This window comes from Argentina silus (genome assembly GCF_951799395.1).
Source record: "Argentina silus genome assembly, chromosome: 22".
NCBI lineage: Eukaryota > Metazoa > Chordata > Actinopteri > Argentiniformes > Argentinidae > Argentina > Argentina silus.
In genome coordinates, this window is record NC_139676.1 from 2,252,732 (window position 1) to 2,272,731 (window position 20,000).

At 53.6% G+C, this 20,000-nt stretch overlaps 1 protein-coding gene across 1 annotated transcript in view; it reads right to left on the reverse strand.

Moving 5' to 3' along the window:
- Window positions 1-24: 24 nt before the first annotated feature.
- Window positions 25-20,000, reverse strand: part of LOC310821719 (nucleoprotein TPR-like) — a 30,611-nt gene continuing 10,635 nt past the window's right edge. The window contains 32 exon segments of the mRNA XM_083693881.1: window positions 25-253; window positions 755-859; window positions 2,273-2,370; window positions 3,125-3,266; window positions 3,543-3,641; window positions 5,662-5,771; window positions 5,997-6,088; window positions 6,201-6,487; window positions 6,774-7,011; window positions 7,365-7,574; window positions 7,989-8,060; window positions 10,431-10,585; window positions 10,691-10,891; window positions 11,145-11,395; window positions 11,495-11,568; window positions 12,002-12,207; window positions 13,247-13,463; window positions 13,664-13,840; window positions 14,005-14,241; window positions 14,326-14,536; window positions 14,647-14,777; window positions 14,872-15,003; window positions 15,551-15,688; window positions 15,878-16,025; window positions 16,909-17,102; window positions 17,182-17,385; window positions 17,503-17,619; window positions 18,291-18,431; window positions 19,063-19,244; window positions 19,415-19,517; window positions 19,520-19,600; window positions 19,784-19,924. Of these exon segments, the coding sequence (XP_083550007.1) occupies window positions 198-253; window positions 755-859; window positions 2,273-2,370; window positions 3,125-3,266; window positions 3,543-3,641; window positions 5,662-5,771; window positions 5,997-6,088; window positions 6,201-6,487; window positions 6,774-7,011; window positions 7,365-7,574; window positions 7,989-8,060; window positions 10,431-10,585; window positions 10,691-10,891; window positions 11,145-11,395; window positions 11,495-11,568; window positions 12,002-12,207; window positions 13,247-13,463; window positions 13,664-13,840; window positions 14,005-14,241; window positions 14,326-14,536; window positions 14,647-14,777; window positions 14,872-15,003; window positions 15,551-15,688; window positions 15,878-16,025; window positions 16,909-17,102; window positions 17,182-17,385; window positions 17,503-17,619; window positions 18,291-18,431; window positions 19,063-19,244; window positions 19,415-19,517; window positions 19,520-19,600; window positions 19,784-19,924 (4,950 nt within the window). The 3' untranslated portion in view covers window positions 25-197.

Here is a 20,000-nt window from a genome sequence, read left to right on the forward strand (position 1 = left end):
CAGAAGACAATCAACACGTTTCTTTCTCAAAATTTATTAGTAAAACAAATCAACAGAACAACCAACCCTGATCCAACACAGAATAACTGAAGATAAGATGGACTCTTAACAATCGCTAAAGGGGAGGGGCAAGAGGAGACTAAGACACTATGATTGGATGATGGGAGGGGCCGCAGCAACAAATGACATCATCGCCATTAGCGGATGTTTCCTCTTCCGTAAGGTCCTCTTCCTGCTCGAGTGAAGGCCACACCTGGGGGAGGGGGGGGTTAGGCTGATCTCTAATAAACACGCTTCTCATCTACTTCTGTCTGGTGTGTGTTCTGTCTGGTGTGTGTTCTGTACAGGGTGTGTGTTCTGTCTGGTGTGTGTTCTGGACAGGGTGTGTGTTCTGTCTGGTGTGTGTTCTGGACAGGGTGTGTGTTCTGGACAGGGTGTGTGTTCTGTCTGGTGTGTGTTCTGTACAGGGTTGTGTGTTCTGTCTGGTGTGTGTTCTGGACAGGGTGTGTGTTCTGTACAGGGTGTGTTTTGTCTGGTGTGTGTTCTGTACAGGGTGTGTGTTCTGTCTGGTGTGTGTTCTGTACAGGGTGTGTGTTCTGGACAGGGTGTGTGTTCTGTCTGGTGTGTGTTCTGGACAGGGTGTGTGTTCTGTCTGGTGTGTGTTCTGGACAGGGTGTGTGTTCTGTACAGGGTGTGTGTTCTGGACAGGGTGTGTGTTCTGGACAGGGTGTGTGTGTGTGTGTGTGTGTCTCACCTCTGCGTAGGAGGGTCCTGGCAGTCCCGAGGCCACGGGGGGGGGCAGCAGTCCTGGGGGGCGGAGGACGACCAGACGGCTTGGCCTGGACACTGCTGCTGGTGTCTACACACACACACACACACACACACACACACACACACACACAAACACAAATAAATACACAAGGGTGACAGCTTGGGGGGGGTGGGGGGTTAGTGACCAGTGGAGGAGGAGGAGGGAGGAGGAGTGTGTACTGTGTTGTGTGTGTGACCAGAGGAGGAGGAGGAGGAGGAGGGGTACTGACCAGTGGAGGAGGAGGGGGGGGGGGAGGAGGAGGGGGTACTGACCAGTGGAGGAGGAGGGGGGGGGGGAGGAGGAGGGGGTACTGACCAGTGGAGGAAAAGGAGGAGGAGGGGTACTGACCAGTGGAGGAGGAGGAGGAGGAGGAGGAGGGGGTACTGACCAGTGGAGGAGGAGGAGGAGGAGGAGGTACTGACCAGTGGAGGAGGAGGAGGAGGAGGAGGAGGTACTGACCAGTGGAGGAGGAGGAGGAGGAGGAGGAGGAGGGGGTACTGACCAGTGGAGGAGGAGGAGGAGGAGGAGGAGGGGGGGGGGGGTACTGACCAGTGGAGGAGGAGGAGGAGGAGGAGGAGGGGGGGGGGGTACTGACCAGTGGAGGAGGAGGAGGAGGAGGTACTGACCCGTGGAGGAGGAGGAGGGGGGGGGGAGGAGGAAGTACTGACCAGTGGAGGAGGAGGAGGAGGAGGAGGTACTGACCCGTGGAGGAGGAGGAGGGGGGGGGGAGGAGGAAGTACTGACCAGTGGAGGAGGAGGAGGAGGAGGAGGTACTGACCCGTGGAGGAGGAGGAGGGGGGGGGGAGGAGGAAGTACTGACCAGTGGAGGAGGAGGAGGAGGAGGAGGTACTGACCCGTGGAGGAGGAGGAGGGGGGGGGGAGGAGGAAGTACTGACCAGTGGAGGAGGAGGAGGAGGAGGAGGAGGGGGGGGAGGAGGAGGAAGTACTGACCCGTGGAGGAGGAGGTGGAGGAGGAGGAGGAGGAGGGGGGAGGAGGAGGAGGTACTGACCCGTGGAGGAGGAGGAGGAGGAGGAGGAGGGGGGGGGGGAGGAGGAGGAGGTACTGACCCGTGGAGGAGGAGGTGGAGGAGGAGGGGGGGGGGGGAGGAGGAGGAAGTACTGACCCGTGGAGGAGGAGGTGGAGGAGGAGGAGGAGGAGGGGGGAGGAGGAGGAGGTACTGACCCGTGGAGGAGGAGGAGGAGGAGGGGGGGGGGGGGAGGAGGAGGTACTGACCCGTGGAGGAGGAGGAGGAGGAGGGGGGGGGGAGGAGGAGGAAGTACTGACCCGTGGAGGAGGAGGTGGAGGAGGAGGAGGAGGAGGGGGGGGGGGGGAGGAGGAGGAAGTACTGACCCGTGGAGGAGGAGGAGGAGGAGGAGGAGGGGGGGGGGGAGGAGAAGGAAGTACTGACCCGTGGAGGAGGAGGAGGAGGAGGGGGGGGGGGAGGAGGAGGAAGTACTGACCCGTGGAGGAGGAGGTGGGCTCCTGGCTGGTGGAGGGGAGAGAGCCGTCGTCTGGCTGCTGGTCCCCCTGGCTTTCTAGAGACGCCTCACCACTGCTACTGACACACACACACACACACACACACACACACACACACACACACACACACACACACAGAGAGTAATGTAAGACTCCTGAACACACTCCTGTGTCTACTAAGGTCTACAAAGAGCAGTCAGTGTGTGTGTGTGTTAACATTGACTAGCTCAGATAAGAAGAAGAACTGAAGGAAGTTTTGGGACTATGTGAAGCCTCTCATTGGTGCCTCTCTTAGGGTTAGGGTTAGGTTAGGGTAACCCTCTCTTCTATTAGGGTTAGGTTAGGGTTAGGGTAACCCTCTCTTCTATTAGGGTTAGGGTTAGGTTAGGGTTAGGTTAGGGTTAGGCTAACCCTCTCTTCTATTAGGGTTAGGTTAGGGTTAGGCTAACCCTCTCTTCTATTAGGGTTAGGGTTAGGGTTAGGTTAGGGTAACCCTCTCTTCTATTAGGGTTAGGTTAGGGTTAGGTTAGGGTAACCCTCTCTTCTATTAGGGTTAGGGTTAGGTTAGGGTTAGGGTAACCCTCTCTTCTATTAGGGTTAGGGTTAGGTTAGGGTTAGGTTAGGGTAACCCTCTCTTCTATTAGGGTTAGGGTTAGGGTTAGGGTAACCCTCTCTTCTATTAGGGTTAGGTTAGGGTTAGGGTAACCCTCTCTTCTATTAGGGTTAGGGTAACCCTCTCTTCTATTAGGGTTAGGGTTAGGTTAGGGTAACCCTCTCTTCTATTACACCAGTCTGGTTCTAACGTAGCGCTCCCCCCCCCCCCTCCTCCTCACCCCTCACTCTCTCCCTCCATGAACACTTCGTCTCCGTCGTCCCCGGGAACGGCCAGCCCTGCCGTGGAGGTGGTCACCATGGGAACCGACTGTGACGCCATGTCAGACACATCCGAGGGGTGGGACTCAGCAAAGACGCTCACTGATGATGTCATCACACGTTAATGCTCATTTACACAACAAAGATCCAACGACAGAGAAGACAGAATCAACAACAACACACACTTCTGGAACGAAGAGGAGGGGGTGTGGCCTGTGAAGGAGGTGTGGTCTGGAGGAGGGGGTGTGGCCTGTGAAGGAGGTGTGGTCTGGAGGAGGGGGTGTGGCCAGTGGAAGGAGGGAGTGTGTTCTGTGGAAGGGGTGTGACCTGTGAATGATGGGTGTGGCCTGTGGGAGGGGGTGTGGTCTGTGTGTTTACCTGGAGCAGCCACCTGTAAGGGCGTGGTCGGGACGCTCCGCCCCCCTGACTCCTCCTCATGGGCAGCCAGGAACAACGGACTCTCGTACATCCCCAGACCTGCCGACCAATCACAACACAGGCATCAGGGGAGAGGGCGGTTTAAACGTGTTGAAGTGTTAATGGGCCGGTTTCATAGACCAGGGTTCAGGGTTCAGGCTTCAGGCTTCAGGCTAGTCCTGGACTAATTCACACTTTCAATGGCAAATTGCCACTGAGGATGCTTTTTAGTCTAGGACTAGGCTTAAGCCTCGTCTGTAAAACCGGCCGTAAATGTGTTTAAGTGTTTAAATGTTGAAGTGTTTAAACGTTGAAGTGTTTAAATGTGTTTAAATGTTGAAGTGTTTAAATGTGTTTAAATATTGAAGTGTTTAAATGTGTTTAAATGTGGCTGAGACAACGACAGTGATGGTGTGGTGTTCCAGTGTTGTCATGGTGATGGTGGCCGCCTCCCTCGTCCCCAGGTACTGAGCCTGGAGGACATCCTGACCATGTGACACCTCCACCGTGGTCACACAGACGTGTGGTTAAACAGTTCTTTATCCGCTGTTTCTGATTGGTTAGAAGATGCTCTACTCTCCTGAGCCGGGTAACGCTTCTGTTACAACAGACGTGACCAGGTGATCAGGTCAGGGTCAGAGTTCAGGTCAGGGTCATGTGACCAGGTGATCACATCAGTCAACCTGAGGTTCATCTTAACTTGACAGCAGAATGGAGACATATTAGACGTTCTTAATCAATCTAGGATCGGATATGATGGAGTGGTACACAGAGATCAACCATCATCAACCATCATCATCAACCATCAAGAACCATCATCATCAACCATCAAGAACCATCATCATCAACCATCAAGAACCATCAAGAACCATCATCATCAACCATCAAGAACCATCATCAACCATCAAGAACCATCATCAACCATCATCATCAACCATCATCAACCATCATCATCAACAACCATCATCATCAACCATCATCAACCATCAAGAACCATCATCATCAACCATCATCATCAACCATCATCATCAACCATCAAGAACCATCAACCATCATCAATAACCATCATCAAGAACCATCAAGAACCATCATCAAGAACCATCAAGAACCATCATCAAGAACCATCAACCATCATCATCAACCACCATCATCATCAACCATCATCAACAACCATCATCATCAACCATCATCATCAACCATCATCATCATCATCCATCATCATCAACCATCATCATCAACCATCATCATCAACCATCATCATCAACCATCATCATCATCATCAACCATCATCAACAACCATCATCCACCATCATCATCATCATCAACCATCATCATCAACCATCATCAACAACCATCATCATCCACCATCATCATCAACCATCATCATCAACCATCATCATCAACCATCATCATCATCATCAACCATCATCATCAACCATCATCAACAACCATCATCATCCACCATCATCATCATCAACCATCATCATCAACCATCATCATCATCAACCACCATCATCATCATCAACCATCATCAACAACCATCATCATCAACCACCATCATCAACAACGATCATCATCATCATCAACCATCAAGAACCATCAAGAACCATCATCAACCATCATCAACCATCAACAACCATCATCATCAACCATCATCATCAACCATCAAGAACCATCATCATCAACCATCAAGAACCATCATCATCAACCATCAAGAACCATCAAGAACCATCATCAACCATCAACCACCATCATCATCAACCATCATCATCAACCATCATCATCAACCATCAAGAACCATCATCATCAACCATCATCATCAACCATCATCAATAACCATCATCAAGAACCATCAAGAACCATCAACCATCATCATCAACCATCATCATCAACCACCATCATCATCAACCATCAACAACCATCATCATCAACAACCATCATCATCATCAACCACCATCATCAACCATCATCATCAACCATCAACAACCATCATCATCAACCATCATCATCAACCATCATCATCCATCATTATCAACCATTAACGTGTGTGTGTGTGCGTGTGTGTGTGTGTGCGTGTTACCTCCTTGTGAGGCCAGCTGTCCCAGGTCAGAGTGGGAGGAGCTAGCCTGCTGCATCATGTCTTCAGGAGGTCCGAACCTGAACCTGGGGACCCCCGCTACCTGAGGAGAACTACACACACACACACACACACACACACACACACAGTAACCAGACAGACACACACACGTTAATAAATATGTTTATATCTACATAATATACAGTGTCCTTTCTTCTTTTGGCTCTACAGTCCAAAGTTTGGATTTGAAATCAGACAATTACTATGAGGTGTGTATGTGGTGTGTGTGTGTGTGTGTGTCTATACTACGAGTGTGTGTGTGTGTGTCTGTGTCGTACTGTATTGCCTCAGCAAAGCCGTCGGTTCGGTGGGGGACCACCAGGGTGGGGGTGCTGGGGACCATCCTGTCATCTTCATCAAAGAAGTGTTGCTGAAGAGAGAGAGAGAGTTAGACACACACACACACACACACACACACACACACACACACACACACACACACACACACACACACACACACACACTACACCCCCCCCCCTCACCATGCTGCCTATCCCGGGGGTGAGCTGTGGTCCTCGTCCAACTGACTGCCGTCTGGGGGGGCCCGTCTGCCTGTGGGGGGGGGGTCCCAGCTCGGGGGCGGGCGGCTGGATGTACAGGCGGGGGGGCAGGGGGTGGGGGGGGCGCCGGGGGGACTGGGGGAGGCGCAGGGGGGCGTGGCGGGGGTCCAGGCTGGGGGGGAGGGAGGGGGAACTAGACGCAGGGTGGAGGCGGAGCTCTCTGGGGGTGTCGGCGAGAGGGAAGGACTCTGTGGTGCTGCTGCCCTCACCTGACGACAACAACAACAACAACAACAACATCATCTTCATCATCATCCTCACCATCAACAATACCTTTACAACATCAAAACACTTTATCTTTAAAGACAGAGTAACTATCATGACTAAATCTATAGTTTAATAAAGATAGTTACTCCATCATGACTAAATCTATAGTTTAATAAAGATAGTTACTCTATCATGACTAAATCTATCTACACAGAAACACTCTTCCACTGTTTGGGGAGAACCCTGGTGTGTGTGTGTGTGTGTCCCCAGCTCCTCATCCTCTCTCACCGCTCTGGGAGTCGGCCATCCTGTGGGCGGAGTCTGTAGCTCCTCCCATGCTCTGGTCATCCTGGGAGGCGGGCTCTGAAGTCTCGGTACCTGTCTCCGTCTCCGTCTCCTCCTCCTCCTCCTCCTCCTCCTCCTCCTCGTATGCCTGGTGGGTGTCTCTGCTCCCCTCATTCCTCTCCTCCACAATCCCTCTATCCCTGTCCTCCTCCTCCTCTTCCTCCTCCTCTTCCTCCTTCTCCTGACAAACACAACAGCAGGTTACCCTCCTCCAGTCTCTCTGATGATGCTGTATCTCTAGGCCAATCAGAGTGTTGTTGCTAGGGAAACACCACTTTGCTCGAGGTTGGGAGGGTTCTGGACCTCTGGCAGATAGAGGCTCAATGATGAGTCTTCTACCTCCACCAGCCTCCCCTGGTCTTCTACCTCCCCCAGCCTCCCCTGGTGTTCTACCTCCACCAGCCTCCCCTGGTGTTCTACCTCCCCCAGCCTCCCCTGGTGTTCTACTTGACCCATGGACATGAAGGTTCATTTTGGCCCAGTTGATATATAATCATTAATAATAATATTATTAATAATAACCAGCATCCTCACCTTCTCTGCCTCTTCCTCCTCCTCCTCCTCCTCTTGGCTCTCACTGCTGTCCGTATCTATGACGATGACGTCGTGATGGGGGGCTTCGGCCGAGTCCTGGGGGTCAACCTGCAGGGTTACAGGGTCAGAGGGCACGGACTGGGACACGCCCCCCTCTTCATCCTCCTCCTCTACCTCAGCCAACACAGGGAAGCCTTCCTCTGGCAGCTCCTACACACACACACACACACACACACCCAGTTACATATATACACACACAGTTACACATATATACACGCACACACACACAGTTACATATATACAGTTGTGGTCAGAAGTTTACATACACTTGTAAAGAACATGTATGTCACGGCAGTCTTGAGTTTCCAATCATTTCTACAACTCTTATTTTTCTGTGATGGATTGATTGGAGCACATACTTCTTTGTCACAAAAAACATTCATGAAGTTTGGTTCTTTTATGAATTTATCATGGTCTGAAAATGTGACAAAAGAAAATGATTGGAAACTCAAGACTGCCGTGACATACATGTTCTACCACAACTGTACATGTATATATACACACACACAGTTATATATACACATATACATTTACACACACATATATAGACACACACACACTTACTTGGCTGTTGTCTGGGGTGTCCTGGTTCTCTCCTCCCTCCAACTCTCCATCTGTCCCTTCATCTATATCCTCCTACACACACACACACACACACACACACACACACACTTTTATGTTTTAGACATTTAGCAGACGTCTTTATCCAAAGCGACTTACAACAAAGTAAGTAAAGCGAATCATCGATCCATCAGTCATCATAAGACAAAGTCATCTATGCTGGACCAGGGTCAGGGGGTCAGGGGGTCAGGGGTTAGGGTTAGTACAGGGGGGTAGTGGGGGTGAAGAGGTCTTTAGGAGGGACTGTTAAGATGTAGAGATGGGTTTTCAATCTACGGCGGAAGATTGGTAGTGACTCTGCAGTCATGACAGCAGTGGGAAGCTCCTCCCACCAGCGGGGCGCCAAAACAGTGAAAAGCCGTGACCGAGTGGTGCGGCTGCTGCATCCACGTAGAGGCGGCGGTGCCAGGCGGCCAGCCGAGGTGGAAGAGCAGAGTGATCGGCCCGGGGGGGTTTGGGGGCTGACCATTGCTTGCAAGTAGGGAGGGGCTGTTCCCTTTGCCGCCCGGTAGGCGAGCACCAGGGTCTTGAATCTGATGTGAGCTGCTACCAGGAGCCAGTGGAGGTGCGGAGGAGGGGTGTGACATGGGAGAATTTGAGGAGATTGAACAACAGACAGGCGGCAGCTGCAGATGCCTGATGGTGGAGGCAGGGAGACCGGCCAAGAGTGCATTGCAGTAGTCAAGGTGAGAGATCACGTGTTTGGACCAAAAGTTGTGCTGCTTCTCTGGTGAGGAATGGACGTATCCTTCTGATGTTGTAGAGGAAGAATCTACAGGAGCGTGCTGTCGCTGTGATGTTCACCACACAGGATAAGTGGTTGTCAAGGATCACCCCAAGGTTCTTGGCTGTCTGGGAGGAGGTCACAGTAGAGTTCTCTACTGTGATGGAGAAGTCTTGGAGAGGGCAGGCCTTCCCTGGGAGGAAGAGCAGCTCAGTCTTGTTAAGGTTGAGCTTGAGGTGGTGGGCTGACATCCAAGCAGAAATGTCTGCAAGACACGCAGAGACAGGTGTTGCCACATGTGAGTCAGAGGGGGGGAAAGAGAGAAAGAGTTGAGTGTCATCAGCGTAGGAGTGGTAGGAGAAACCATGTGAGGAAATTACCGAGCCAAGAGATTTGGTATAGAGAGAGAACAGTAAAGGCCCAAGGACAGAGCCCTAGGGGACCCCAGTGGTGAGGGGTCATGGAGAGGACAGCGATCCTCTCCACGTCACCTGGTAAGAGCCGGCCAGGTAGGATGCAAACCAGGAGAGTGCAGAGCCAGAGATGCCCAGTTCTGAGAGGGTGGAGAGAAGGATCGGGTGGTTTACTGTGTCGAATGCAGCAGACAGGTCCAGAAGAATGAGAACAGAGGAGAGGGAGGAAGCTCAGCAGAGTGGAGGGCCTCCGTGACAGCAAGGAGAGCAGTCTCAGTAGAGTGCCCAGCCTTAAAGCCGGATTGGTGAGGGTCAGGGAGGTTGTTCTGAAGGAGGTAGTTAGACAGTTGGTTAGAGACAGCACGTTCAAGGGTTTTAGATAAGAAGGAGAGAAGGGATACCGGTCTGTAGTTATGGACAGCAGACGGGTCAAGAGTTGGTTTCTTGAGAAGAGGCTTGACTCTGGCTGTCTTGAAGGCCGCTGGGACAGATCCTGTGGCTAGAGAGGAATTGATTATGGTGGTAAGGAACGGAAGGAGGTCTTTGGAGATGGATTGGAGAAAGGGGGAGGGGATAGGATCGAGGGGGCAGGTGGTTGCCCGCTTGGATGTGACCAGTTTTAGAACATCATCAGGGGAGAGGGGGGGAAGAGCTGATAAACCAGAGACCGGGTGTAGCTCAGTGGGTTTGAGAGGAGAGGTAGCATTGTTGGTGAGAGGTAGAGAGAAAGAGCTGCTTATGTCATCAACATTCTTTTCAAAGTAGGTGACAAAGTCATCTGCAGACAGGGAGAAGGGAGGAGGGGGAGGAGGTGGGTTGAGGAGCAAGGAAAATGTGGAGAACAGTTTCCTTGGGTCAGAGGAAGAGGATTGAATTTTGGAATGATAGTAAGAAGCTTTAGCAGCTGATGCAGATGAGGTGTAGTTGAGGAGGAGAGAGAGATAAGGTTCTAGATCATCAAGAAGGCCAGTTTTTCTCCATCTCCTCTCAGCTGCCCAGAGCCCTATTCTACAAGGTAGCAGGGATTCAGACAGCCAGGGAGCGCGTGGAGAGGATGGTGCCGGCCTTGAGGTCAGTGGACAGAGAGTTGAAGGATGAGGAAAGAGTGGACAGAAGGGTGGAGGACACACACACGAGAGAGTGTATGTGAGTGTGCATGTGTGTGTGTGTGTGTGTGCGCGCGTCTGTGTATGTGTGTATGTGTGTGTGTGTGAGAGCCTGTGTGTGTGTGTGTGGTGTGTGTGGTACCTCCAGGCCCATCCTGTGTATGAAGCGTAGTCTCTTGTTGACAGGTGGTTGTTCAGGCTCCTCCAGGGGCGTGTCTAAGCTCTCTGGCCCCGCCTCTGGCTGCTCCTCCCGGACACGTTTTGGCCCCGGGGGTCCTCCTGGACCAGACACTACCACTACACACACACACACACACCAAGAGAAGTTAGCTACCATACACACACATCACCAGAGCAATGAGCTACCACACCCACACAAAGCCTTGTTTCATAGACAACCACCTGATCCAATCACAGCGGAGGAGGTGGAGGGCCACTCCTCCTGACTGGCTGGCTCTGCGGGGGGTGTGGCCTGCTGCTGCTGAGTGGGCTGGACGAAGGCGGTGGTCTGGGAGCTGATTGGCTGAGGCAGGCTGGTGGGCGGGATGCTGGGGCTGGTGGAGCGAACGGAGCCACTGGCAAACACAGAGATGGACCCCCCCTCTGAGGGGGGGGGGGGGGGGGGGGTTAGATATACTACACTATAGATACACACTAACACAGAGATGGGGGGGGGGGGGGGTTAGATACACACAGACACTAACCCAATCTCTCCACTTCTACAACCGGAGCTGGTAACTAAGACCCCTGGTGTTTCAGACCCACTCTCAACACAACACACGTATCCATGACAACCCACCCATCACTCACACAAGGAAGTAGCTGACATCCATCCCATAATGCCCCTCTCTCTCACCTTCCTGGCTCTCAACCTGCGTTGTCGGCATGACGGTGGCGGTGGGCGTTGGCATGGAGACGGTAGCCGGGGTGACCATGGGGCGTATGCTCGCACGGGGCGTGGCCTTGCTGCTGGGGGCGGGGCAGGCCTTACTGGGGGGGCCGCTGGGGGCGGGGCAGGCCTTACTGGGGGGGCCGCTGGACACGCTGGTGGTGGGGCGGATGTTGGCCGTGGGGGGGTCTGAAGAACTGGCACTGGAGGAGCTGGCGCTGGGGGGGGGGGGGGGGGGGTTAATGTAGTGTGTATGTGGTACAGTAGTGTGTGTGTGGTATAGTAGTGTGTGTGTGGAGAGTGTGTGGTATATCTACCTGCCCCTGTCAGCAGCGGGGGAACTCTTCAGACTGATCTGTCTCTGCTCTGCTGCTCTCTGCTGCTCCTGTGCCTGGGGGGGGGGGTTAGAGGGGATGGGGCGTTTAGAGGGGAGGGGGGTGGTGGAGGGAGGGAGGATGGAGGGGTTTAGAGGGGAGGGGGGTGGTGGAGGGAGGGAGGATGGAGGGGTTTAGAGGGGGGGGGGGGTTAGAGGGGATGGGGCGTTTAGAGGGGAGGGGGGTGGTGGAGGGAGGGAGGATGGAGGGGTTTAGAGGGGAGGGGGGTGGTGGAGGGAGGGAGGATGGAGGGGTTTAGAGGGGAGGGGGGTGGTGGAGGGAGGGAGGATGGAGGGGTTTAGAGGGGAGGGGGGTGGTGGAGGGAGGGAGGATGGAGGTTATTAAATAATGTAATCAGGACTCACTGGTCTCAACCAGACCCGGACCCTGCTAAAGTAAAGGTTCTAACCCCCCCCCCCAACGTTAAAGTTAAGGTTCAGTAATAGGTACCTTGGTGTTGCTCTGCTCCTGGGAGTCGTCTCTCTGCTCGGTGTGTGTGTGTGTGTGTGTGTGTTGTTCTCGGAGGTCTCGGAGGTCTCGCTCCTGTCTCTGGAGGCGGCCTTCATACTGAGACTTCAGAGCGTTCATGCGGACCTCCATCTCCTCACAGGCCTGCTGGAGGTCCTCCTTCTCCTTACTCAGCTGCTCCTTCACACCTGCAAAACACACACACACACACCATCATCATCCTCCTCCTCCTCACACACACACATCATCCTCCTCCTCCTCCACACACAATCATCCAGACACACCATCATCATATACACACACACACACCATCATCATCATCATCCTCCTCCTCACACACACACACACATCATCCTCCTCCTCCTCCACACACAATCATCCAGACACACCATCATCATATACACACACACACACCATCATCATCATCCTCCTCCTCCTCCTCCTCACACACACACACACATCATCCTCCTCCTCCACACACAATCATCATCATCATCCAGACACACCATCATCATATACACACACACACACCATCATCATCATCATCCTCCTCCTCCTCCTCCTCCTCCTCACACACAATCATCATCATCATCATCCAGACACACCATCATCATATACACACACACACACACATACACTCATTGGCCACTTTATTAGGTACACCTGTTCAACTGCTCGTTAACGCAAATATCTAATGGTGTGGGGGTTATTTTCTTGGCACACTTTGGGCCCCTTAGTACCAATTGAGCATCGTTTAAACGCCACAGCCTACCTGAGTATTGTTGCTGACCATGTCCATCCCTTTATGACCACAGTGTACCCATCTTCTGATGGCTACTTCCAGCAGGATAACGCGCCATGTCACAAAGCTCAAATCATCTCAAACTGGTTTCTTGAACATGACAATGAGTTCACTGTCCTCCAATGGCCTCCACAGTCACCAGATCTCAATCCAATAGAGCACCTTTAGGATGTGGTGGAACGGGAGATTCACATCATGGATGTGCAGCCGACAAATCTGCAGCAATGATGCTATCATGTCAATATGGACCAAAATCTCTGAGGAATGTTTCCAGCACCTTGTTGAATCTACGCCACAAAGAATGAAGGCAGTTCTGAAAGCAAAAGGGGTCCAACCCGGTACTTAATAATGTGGCCAGTGAGTGTACACACACACACACACACACACACACACACACACACACACACACACACACGGTAACTGACTGTTGAGCTGGTTGATCTTCTGCTTGGCTCCCATGAATGCCTTCTTGGTCTTCTCCTCCTTGTCGGCCATCTGTTGCCGTAGGAACTCCTCCTGACTCCTCCTCTCCTGCAGCTCCTGCCTCAGGGCGCTTAGCTCCTCCCCCGCCTGCGTCTGCGGCTGCGTCTCCGAGGGCTGCAGCGTCAGCTGACCCACCTCAGCCTCACGATCAGCCAGCATCTGACAGAAGACACAACCAGCCTGTTCACTAGTCCTGAAACACAACCAGCCTGTTCACTAGTCCTGAAACACAACCAGCCTGTTCACTAGTCCTGAAACACAACCAGCCTGTTCACTAGTCCTGAAACACAGGATACTACCAGCTTGTGTGTGTGTGTGTGTGTGTGTGTGTGTGTGTGTGTGTGTGTGTGTCCTCCTACCTTCTGCGTGTTGTCCAGCTGTCCCTCCAGGTCTTTGGCCCGGTTCTCAGCCTGGCTCAGGGAGGTCTTCAGGTTCTGGTTCTCCTGGGCGAAGGTCTGCCGGGCCTGCTGGACCTCCCTCTGGGCCTGCTGCAAGTCCTGCCTGGCCCGGTCCGCCTCCGTCTTGGCCTGTTGGACCTGGAAGGTTCAGATTGTTAGCAGACATGCTAATGCTAATCAGGCCAGACATCTGTGATGACCAGCTAACAGATCAGAGCTGAGGGGGAAACCCAGTTCTGGTTCAGACAGCTGACTCAAACATTCCTTAAACACACGTTGTGACGGTCCTCTAATGTTCTGACCTCAGTCTTGACCCGATCCGTCTCCTGTCTGGCCTGCTGCAGCTCCTGTCTGGTTTTGTCTGCCTCCGTCTTGGCCTGCTGCTGCTCGGACCGGGCCTGCTGGAGGTCGGTCCTGGCTGTGTCTGTGTCCTGGCGGGCCTGGGCCAGGTCTCTCTGGGCTTGCTGCAGCTGGACCTCCTTCTGGTTCTGCTCCGCCTGCTGGTCCTGGCCCGGCTGAGAGGAGCTCTCTGCCACCAGCTGAGAGGAGGTGAGACAGAACCATGAACCAGAACCATAGAATCAGAACCACACACACACACACAGCACACACGACACACACACCTTGTCGTGCTGGGCTTTGAGCTCCTCGTACTGGGTCTTGTAACGGCGTCCGATCTTCTTGACCTGGGTGATGGTTTTGTTCTTCTCCAGCATCTCCAGGTTCCTGGCCTCCAGCTCCTTCTTCACCGCCTCCCTCTCAGACGTCAGCTTGGTCGCCGTCTCCCTCAGGCTGGCCAGCTGGCTCTGGCTGCTGCTCACTGACGCACTGGACCTACACACACACACACACACACACACACACAGTTGCATGGTTGGCCCCTCAGGATGTGTGAGGCTGCAGTGCAGCTGGGCGGCCATGTTGGCGTGGCGTGGTGGACTGACCTGGCCAGCTCCGCCTTCAGCCTGGCGGCCTCGTCTGCCAGCGCCTGCAGCCTGCGGGCCTGAGCCTCCCGCTCCGCCTGCTGCCTCCGCCCCTCCTCCACCTCACTCTCCTTCTGCTGGACCACCAGTTGCTGAGGACACACACACACACACAGTTACACGCACACAGTTACACACACACAGTTACACATCCACACACACACAGACAGACACAGACACACACACCTGAGTGCGAGTCTTCCAGCGTTTGTTGTCGTCCTCCAGCAGCTTGTTGTGTGTGTGTAGTGCTGTGTTCCTCTGAGTCAGCTCAGCCAGGGAGGCCTGGAGGGGCGGCAGGGAGGCCTCCAGCCTCCGGCCCTGGGGGGGGGGGGGGGGGGGTATGAGGTATTTCTGTATTTAAATTTTAATACATTTACTGAAATTGTCATTCTGGAGTATTGTGTGTGGATTGATGGCAAATTATTTTAATTTAATCCATTTTAAATTGAGTCTATAACACAACAAAAGGTAGAAAAACTGAAGGGGTCTAAATACTTTCCAACGGCCCTGTATATGTGTGTATATGTGTGTATATGTGTGTATATGTGTGTATATGTGTGTGTATGTGTGTGTATATGTGTGTGTATATGTGTGTATATGTGTGTATATGTGTGTATATATGTGTGTGTATATGTGTGTGTATATGTGTGTATGTGTGAGTATAAGTGTGTATATATGTGTATATATGTGTGTGTATATGTGTGTGTATATGTGTGTATATGTGTGTGTATATGTGTGTATATGTGTGAGTGTGTATGCGTGTATATATATATGTGTGTGTGTGTGTGTGGTTGTGGTTGTGTGTGTGTGTGTGGTTGTGTGTGTGTGTGGTTGTGTGTGTGTGTGGTTGTGTGTGTGTGTGTACCTTGGCCTGGGCCTGCTGTAGCTCCTGCTCCAGCCTGTCAGTGGTGTCCCTCAGGGTCTTGTTGGCATCCACCAGGGCGGCGGTGTCCTCCACCGTCTTCATCCTCTCCTCCTGCTGCGCCAGCGTGCCCAGCGTCAGCTGACCAGGGACATGGACCACCACCAGTTACAGCAGAGACCCACAAACTACAAACATGGCCACCGGCGCCCACACCTCCCCCTTTCACCTGTAGTCTCCCCCTCCCCCTTTCACCTGTAGTCTCCCCCTCCCCCCTGTAGTCTCCCCCTCCCCCTTTCACCTGTAGTCTCCCCCTCCTCCCCCCCTCACCTGCAGTCTGTCTCTCTCTGTGTTGAGGGCGTCCTGCAGCTCTCTGATGTCTCTGTCCTGATGTTCTCCCTGCTGTTTGTACCTCAGTGTCTCCACCTCCGCCACCTCCAGCCTCGCCTCCGCGATCTCCTTCTCCCGACGAACAAACCTGCACCACGACACACACCTTCAACCTTCAACCTGCACCACGACACACACCTTCAACCTTCAACCTGCACCACGACACACACCTTCAACCTTCAACCTGCACCACGACACACACCTTCAACCTGCACCTCTAATCCATTTAAATGTCTACTTACCTGCCTCCTGACAGACTGCCTCCTGACAGACTGCCTCCTGACAGACTGCCTCCTAACAGGGTCTAAGTGGTCTAAGTCCACATCTAAGCTGTTGGAGGCTGACTGCCTCTCACCCAGAACAACAGAAAGCAGTTCTGCTCTGAAACAGTCAGTTCTGCTCTGAAACAGTCAGTTCTGCTCTGAAACAGTCAGTTCTGCGTCCCAGAAGGTTGGATTCCGTTTAATAAAAGCCTCAATATTTGACTGCGCAAAACTCTGATCTGCTCTACTCCTTTTTCTGGACCCAACAAAAGTATACTTCATTTCTACTGATGTTGAACTTACATATATCTATGATCTATATATATATATATCTATGATCTATATATATATATCTATATATATATATATATATATATATATATATATATATCTCATACCTAAAATCTAATTTAAGTGGACACAGACATATGCTAGAGACACATTATTTATGAAGTATACTTAGAGGAATTAAGGGGAGTCAATTTAACGTATTTCAAGTATACTTCATATGCTTAAAACCATCATCATTTACTATTTTTGTATATTAAATACAACTTTAGTAAATTTTAATATCAATTAATATACTCTAGTATATTTAAACTCAAGTATACAAAATATAAAAGCATATATTTTTTCTCGCTTGGGTTAGGACTAGGAGTCTAAACCCGTCAACAAGTCTAAACCAGTTTAAACCCAGCCTAGCCCTACCTGAGGATCTGGAGGATCTGCTCGGTGGTCTTGCCCTCCTCGCTGAAGGAGAGGTTGAGAGCGCCCTCTCTGGCGGTCTGCTGCTGCTGCACTGCGGCGGCCATCTTGGCTCCCAGAGCCTCCATCTGCTGGTGCAGCAGAAGGTTCTGCCTCTGCAGCTCCTCCCCCCTCCTCTGCTGCTGGGACAGCTCCTCCTACAGAAGAGAGGTCAGAGGTCAGAGGCTGCTGGGACAGCCTCTAGCCTGCCTACCTGCCTGCCTGCCTGCCTCCTACCTTCAGTGTCTTCTCCAGCTGTGTCCAGGTGTTGTGTTGCTCCTCCAGGGCGGCGGAGGTGTTGTGGGAGTTCTCCTCCAGCTGCCTCCTGGCCAGCGCCTCCTGCTGGCTGCTCTGCTTGGCCGCCTGCAGCGCCTCCACATCTGTAGCGTGCAGCATCAGCTCCCTCTCGTACTTCTCCTGGGCCTCGGAGGCCAGCCTGGCCTGGGGGGGGGGGGGTAAGTATTACTTGCTGAAGGCTGTTGGTGTTAGGGTCAGGGGTCAGTGTTAGGGGTACCTGCTGGAGTCTGTGAGGGGTCAGGGGTCAGAGGTCAGGGGTACCTGCTGGAGGCTGTCCTGCATGGCCTTCTGCTGCTGAGCGACTGCAGCTGTAGCTCTGTCTCCTGCGTCCTGCAGCTCTGACTGCACGCTCTGCAGGCTCCGCCGCAGCGCCGCAACCTGTCACCACGACAACCAACACACAGGGAGGGGCTACTCAGACACGCTGGGAAGGTTCTGGATGGAAACAAGTAGGTAGTCTGCTGTGTGTGTGTGTGTGTGTGTGTGTGTGGTGTGTGTGTGTGTAGTGTGTGTGTGTGTGTGTGTGTGTGTGTGTAGTGTGTGTGTGTGTGTGTAGTGTGTGTGTGTGTGGTGTGTGTGTGTGTAGTGTGTGGTGTGTGTGTGTGTGTGTAGTGTGTGTGTGGTGTGTGGTGTGTGTGTAGTGTGTGTGTGTGTAGTGTGTGTGTGTGTGTGTGTGTGGTGTGTGGTGTGTGTGTAGTGTGTGTGTGTGTGTGTGGTGTGTGTGTAGTGTGTGTGTGTGTAGTGTGTGTGTGTGTGGTGTGTGGTGTGTGTGTGTGTGGTGTGTGGTGTGTGTGTGTAGTGTGTGGTGTGTGTGTGTAGTGTGTGGTGTGTGGTGTGTGGTGTGTGTGTGTGGTGTGTGTGTGTAGTGTGTGTGTGTGTAGTGTGTGTGTGTGTGGTGTGTGGTGTGTGTGTGTGTGGTGTGTGGTGTGTGTGTGTAGTGTGTGGTGTGTGTGTGTAGTGTGTGGTGTGTGGTGTGTGGTGTGTGTGTGTGGTGTGTGTGTGTAGTGTGTGGTGTGTGTGTGTGTGTGTAGTGTGTGGTGTGTGTGTACCTGTTTCTCCACAGCGTCCACGGCCCTCCTGCCCTCCTCCTGCAGGTTGTGTTTGTCCCTCTCTGCCTCCAGTAGTTTGGTCTCCAGCTGGCGGTGCACCTCCTGAGCCTCCCTCAGCCCCGCCTCCACGGGGGCCCGAGCCTGGGGGGGGGGGGAGGAGAGAGATTAATCTTCCTCTGGACCTCTCTCCCCCCCCTCTCCTCTCTTCCTCTGCCCCCCCCCCCCTCCACTCTCATCCCCCCCCCCCCCCCCCCACACCTGTTTCTCCTGGTTGAGGGACTCCTCCCGCCCCCCCCCCACACCTGTTTCTCCTGGTTGAGGGACTCCTCCCGCCCCCCCCCCACACCTGTTTCTCCTGGTTGAGGGACTCCTCCCCCCCCCACACCTGTTTCTCCTGGTTGAGGGACTCCTCCCCCCCCCCCCCCCCCCACACCTGTTTCTCCTGGTTGAGGGACTCCTCCCCCCCCCCCCCCCCCCCACCTGTTTCTCCTGGTTGAGGGACTCCCCCCCCCCCCCCCCACATCTGTTTCTCCTGGTTGAGGGACTCCTCCCCCCCCCCCACCTGTTTCTCCTGGTTGAGGGACTCCTCCCCCCCCCCCACCTGTTTCTCCTGGTTGAGGGACTCCTCCCCCCCCCCCCCCCCCCCCACCTGTTTCTCCTGGTTGAGGGACTCCCCCCCCCCCCCCCCCACATCTGTTTCTCCTGGTTGAGGGACTCCTCCCCCCCCCCCCACCTGTTTCTCCTGGTTGAGGGACTCCTCCCCCCCCCCCACCTGTTTCTCCTGGTTGAGGGACTCCTCCAGGCTGAGGACCACGGTACGGTATTGCTCTACGTTGGCGGTGGCGTTCTTCAGCCTCTCTCTGAGGTCAGAGCTCTGCTCCTCCGCCTGGACCACGCCCCCGCGCGCCTCCGCAAGCTCCCTCTCCAGCTGGCTGACCTGGCCCAGCGCTGGAGCTACACACACACACACACACACACACACACACACACAACTGTCATGTTCTCTGTAGATTGCTCCAGCATTGATTTGCATCATAACTAGGCCAGTAGAGGCCAGTAGAGGCCAGTAGAGGAACCTCCAGAGTGACCAACCCTGAGAACCAGAACCAATCACTGACACCTACCTCGAGGTGAGGATCTGAACGGAGCCCTGGGATTGGTGGAGGCCTGGGTGGGGGCGGGGCTGTGGGCCACCTGCTGCTCAGAGACACGCAGCAACTCCCTGGTCCAGAGACACGCAGCAACTCCCTGGTCTTCTGGTGCAATGCATTCTGGGCCTCCAGCTGCTTCTTAGCCTCCAAGAGCTGGGCCTGAGGAGGAGGAGGAGAGGGATGAAGAGGAGGAGGAGGGAGGAGAGGGATGAGGAGGAGGAGGAGAGGGATGAGGAGGAGGAGGAGAGTGTGGTGTGTGTGTGTGGTGTGGTGTGTGGTATGGTGTGGTGTGTGTGGTGTAGTGTGTGTGTGTGTGGGTGGTGTGTGTGTGTGTGTGCGTACGTCCATGCTCCGCCCCAGGGCGTGTCTCTGCTCCGCCTCCTGCAGCAGCCTGTCCTTCAGGCTGTGAAGCTCCTCCTCCAGACGCCTCCGCTGGGCTCCCTGACGCTGGAGGCCCTCTGCCTCCGACCGCTCCATCGCCACCTACACACACACACACACACACACCACACCAGACACACCCACACCCACACACACACACACACACCACAGACACCAC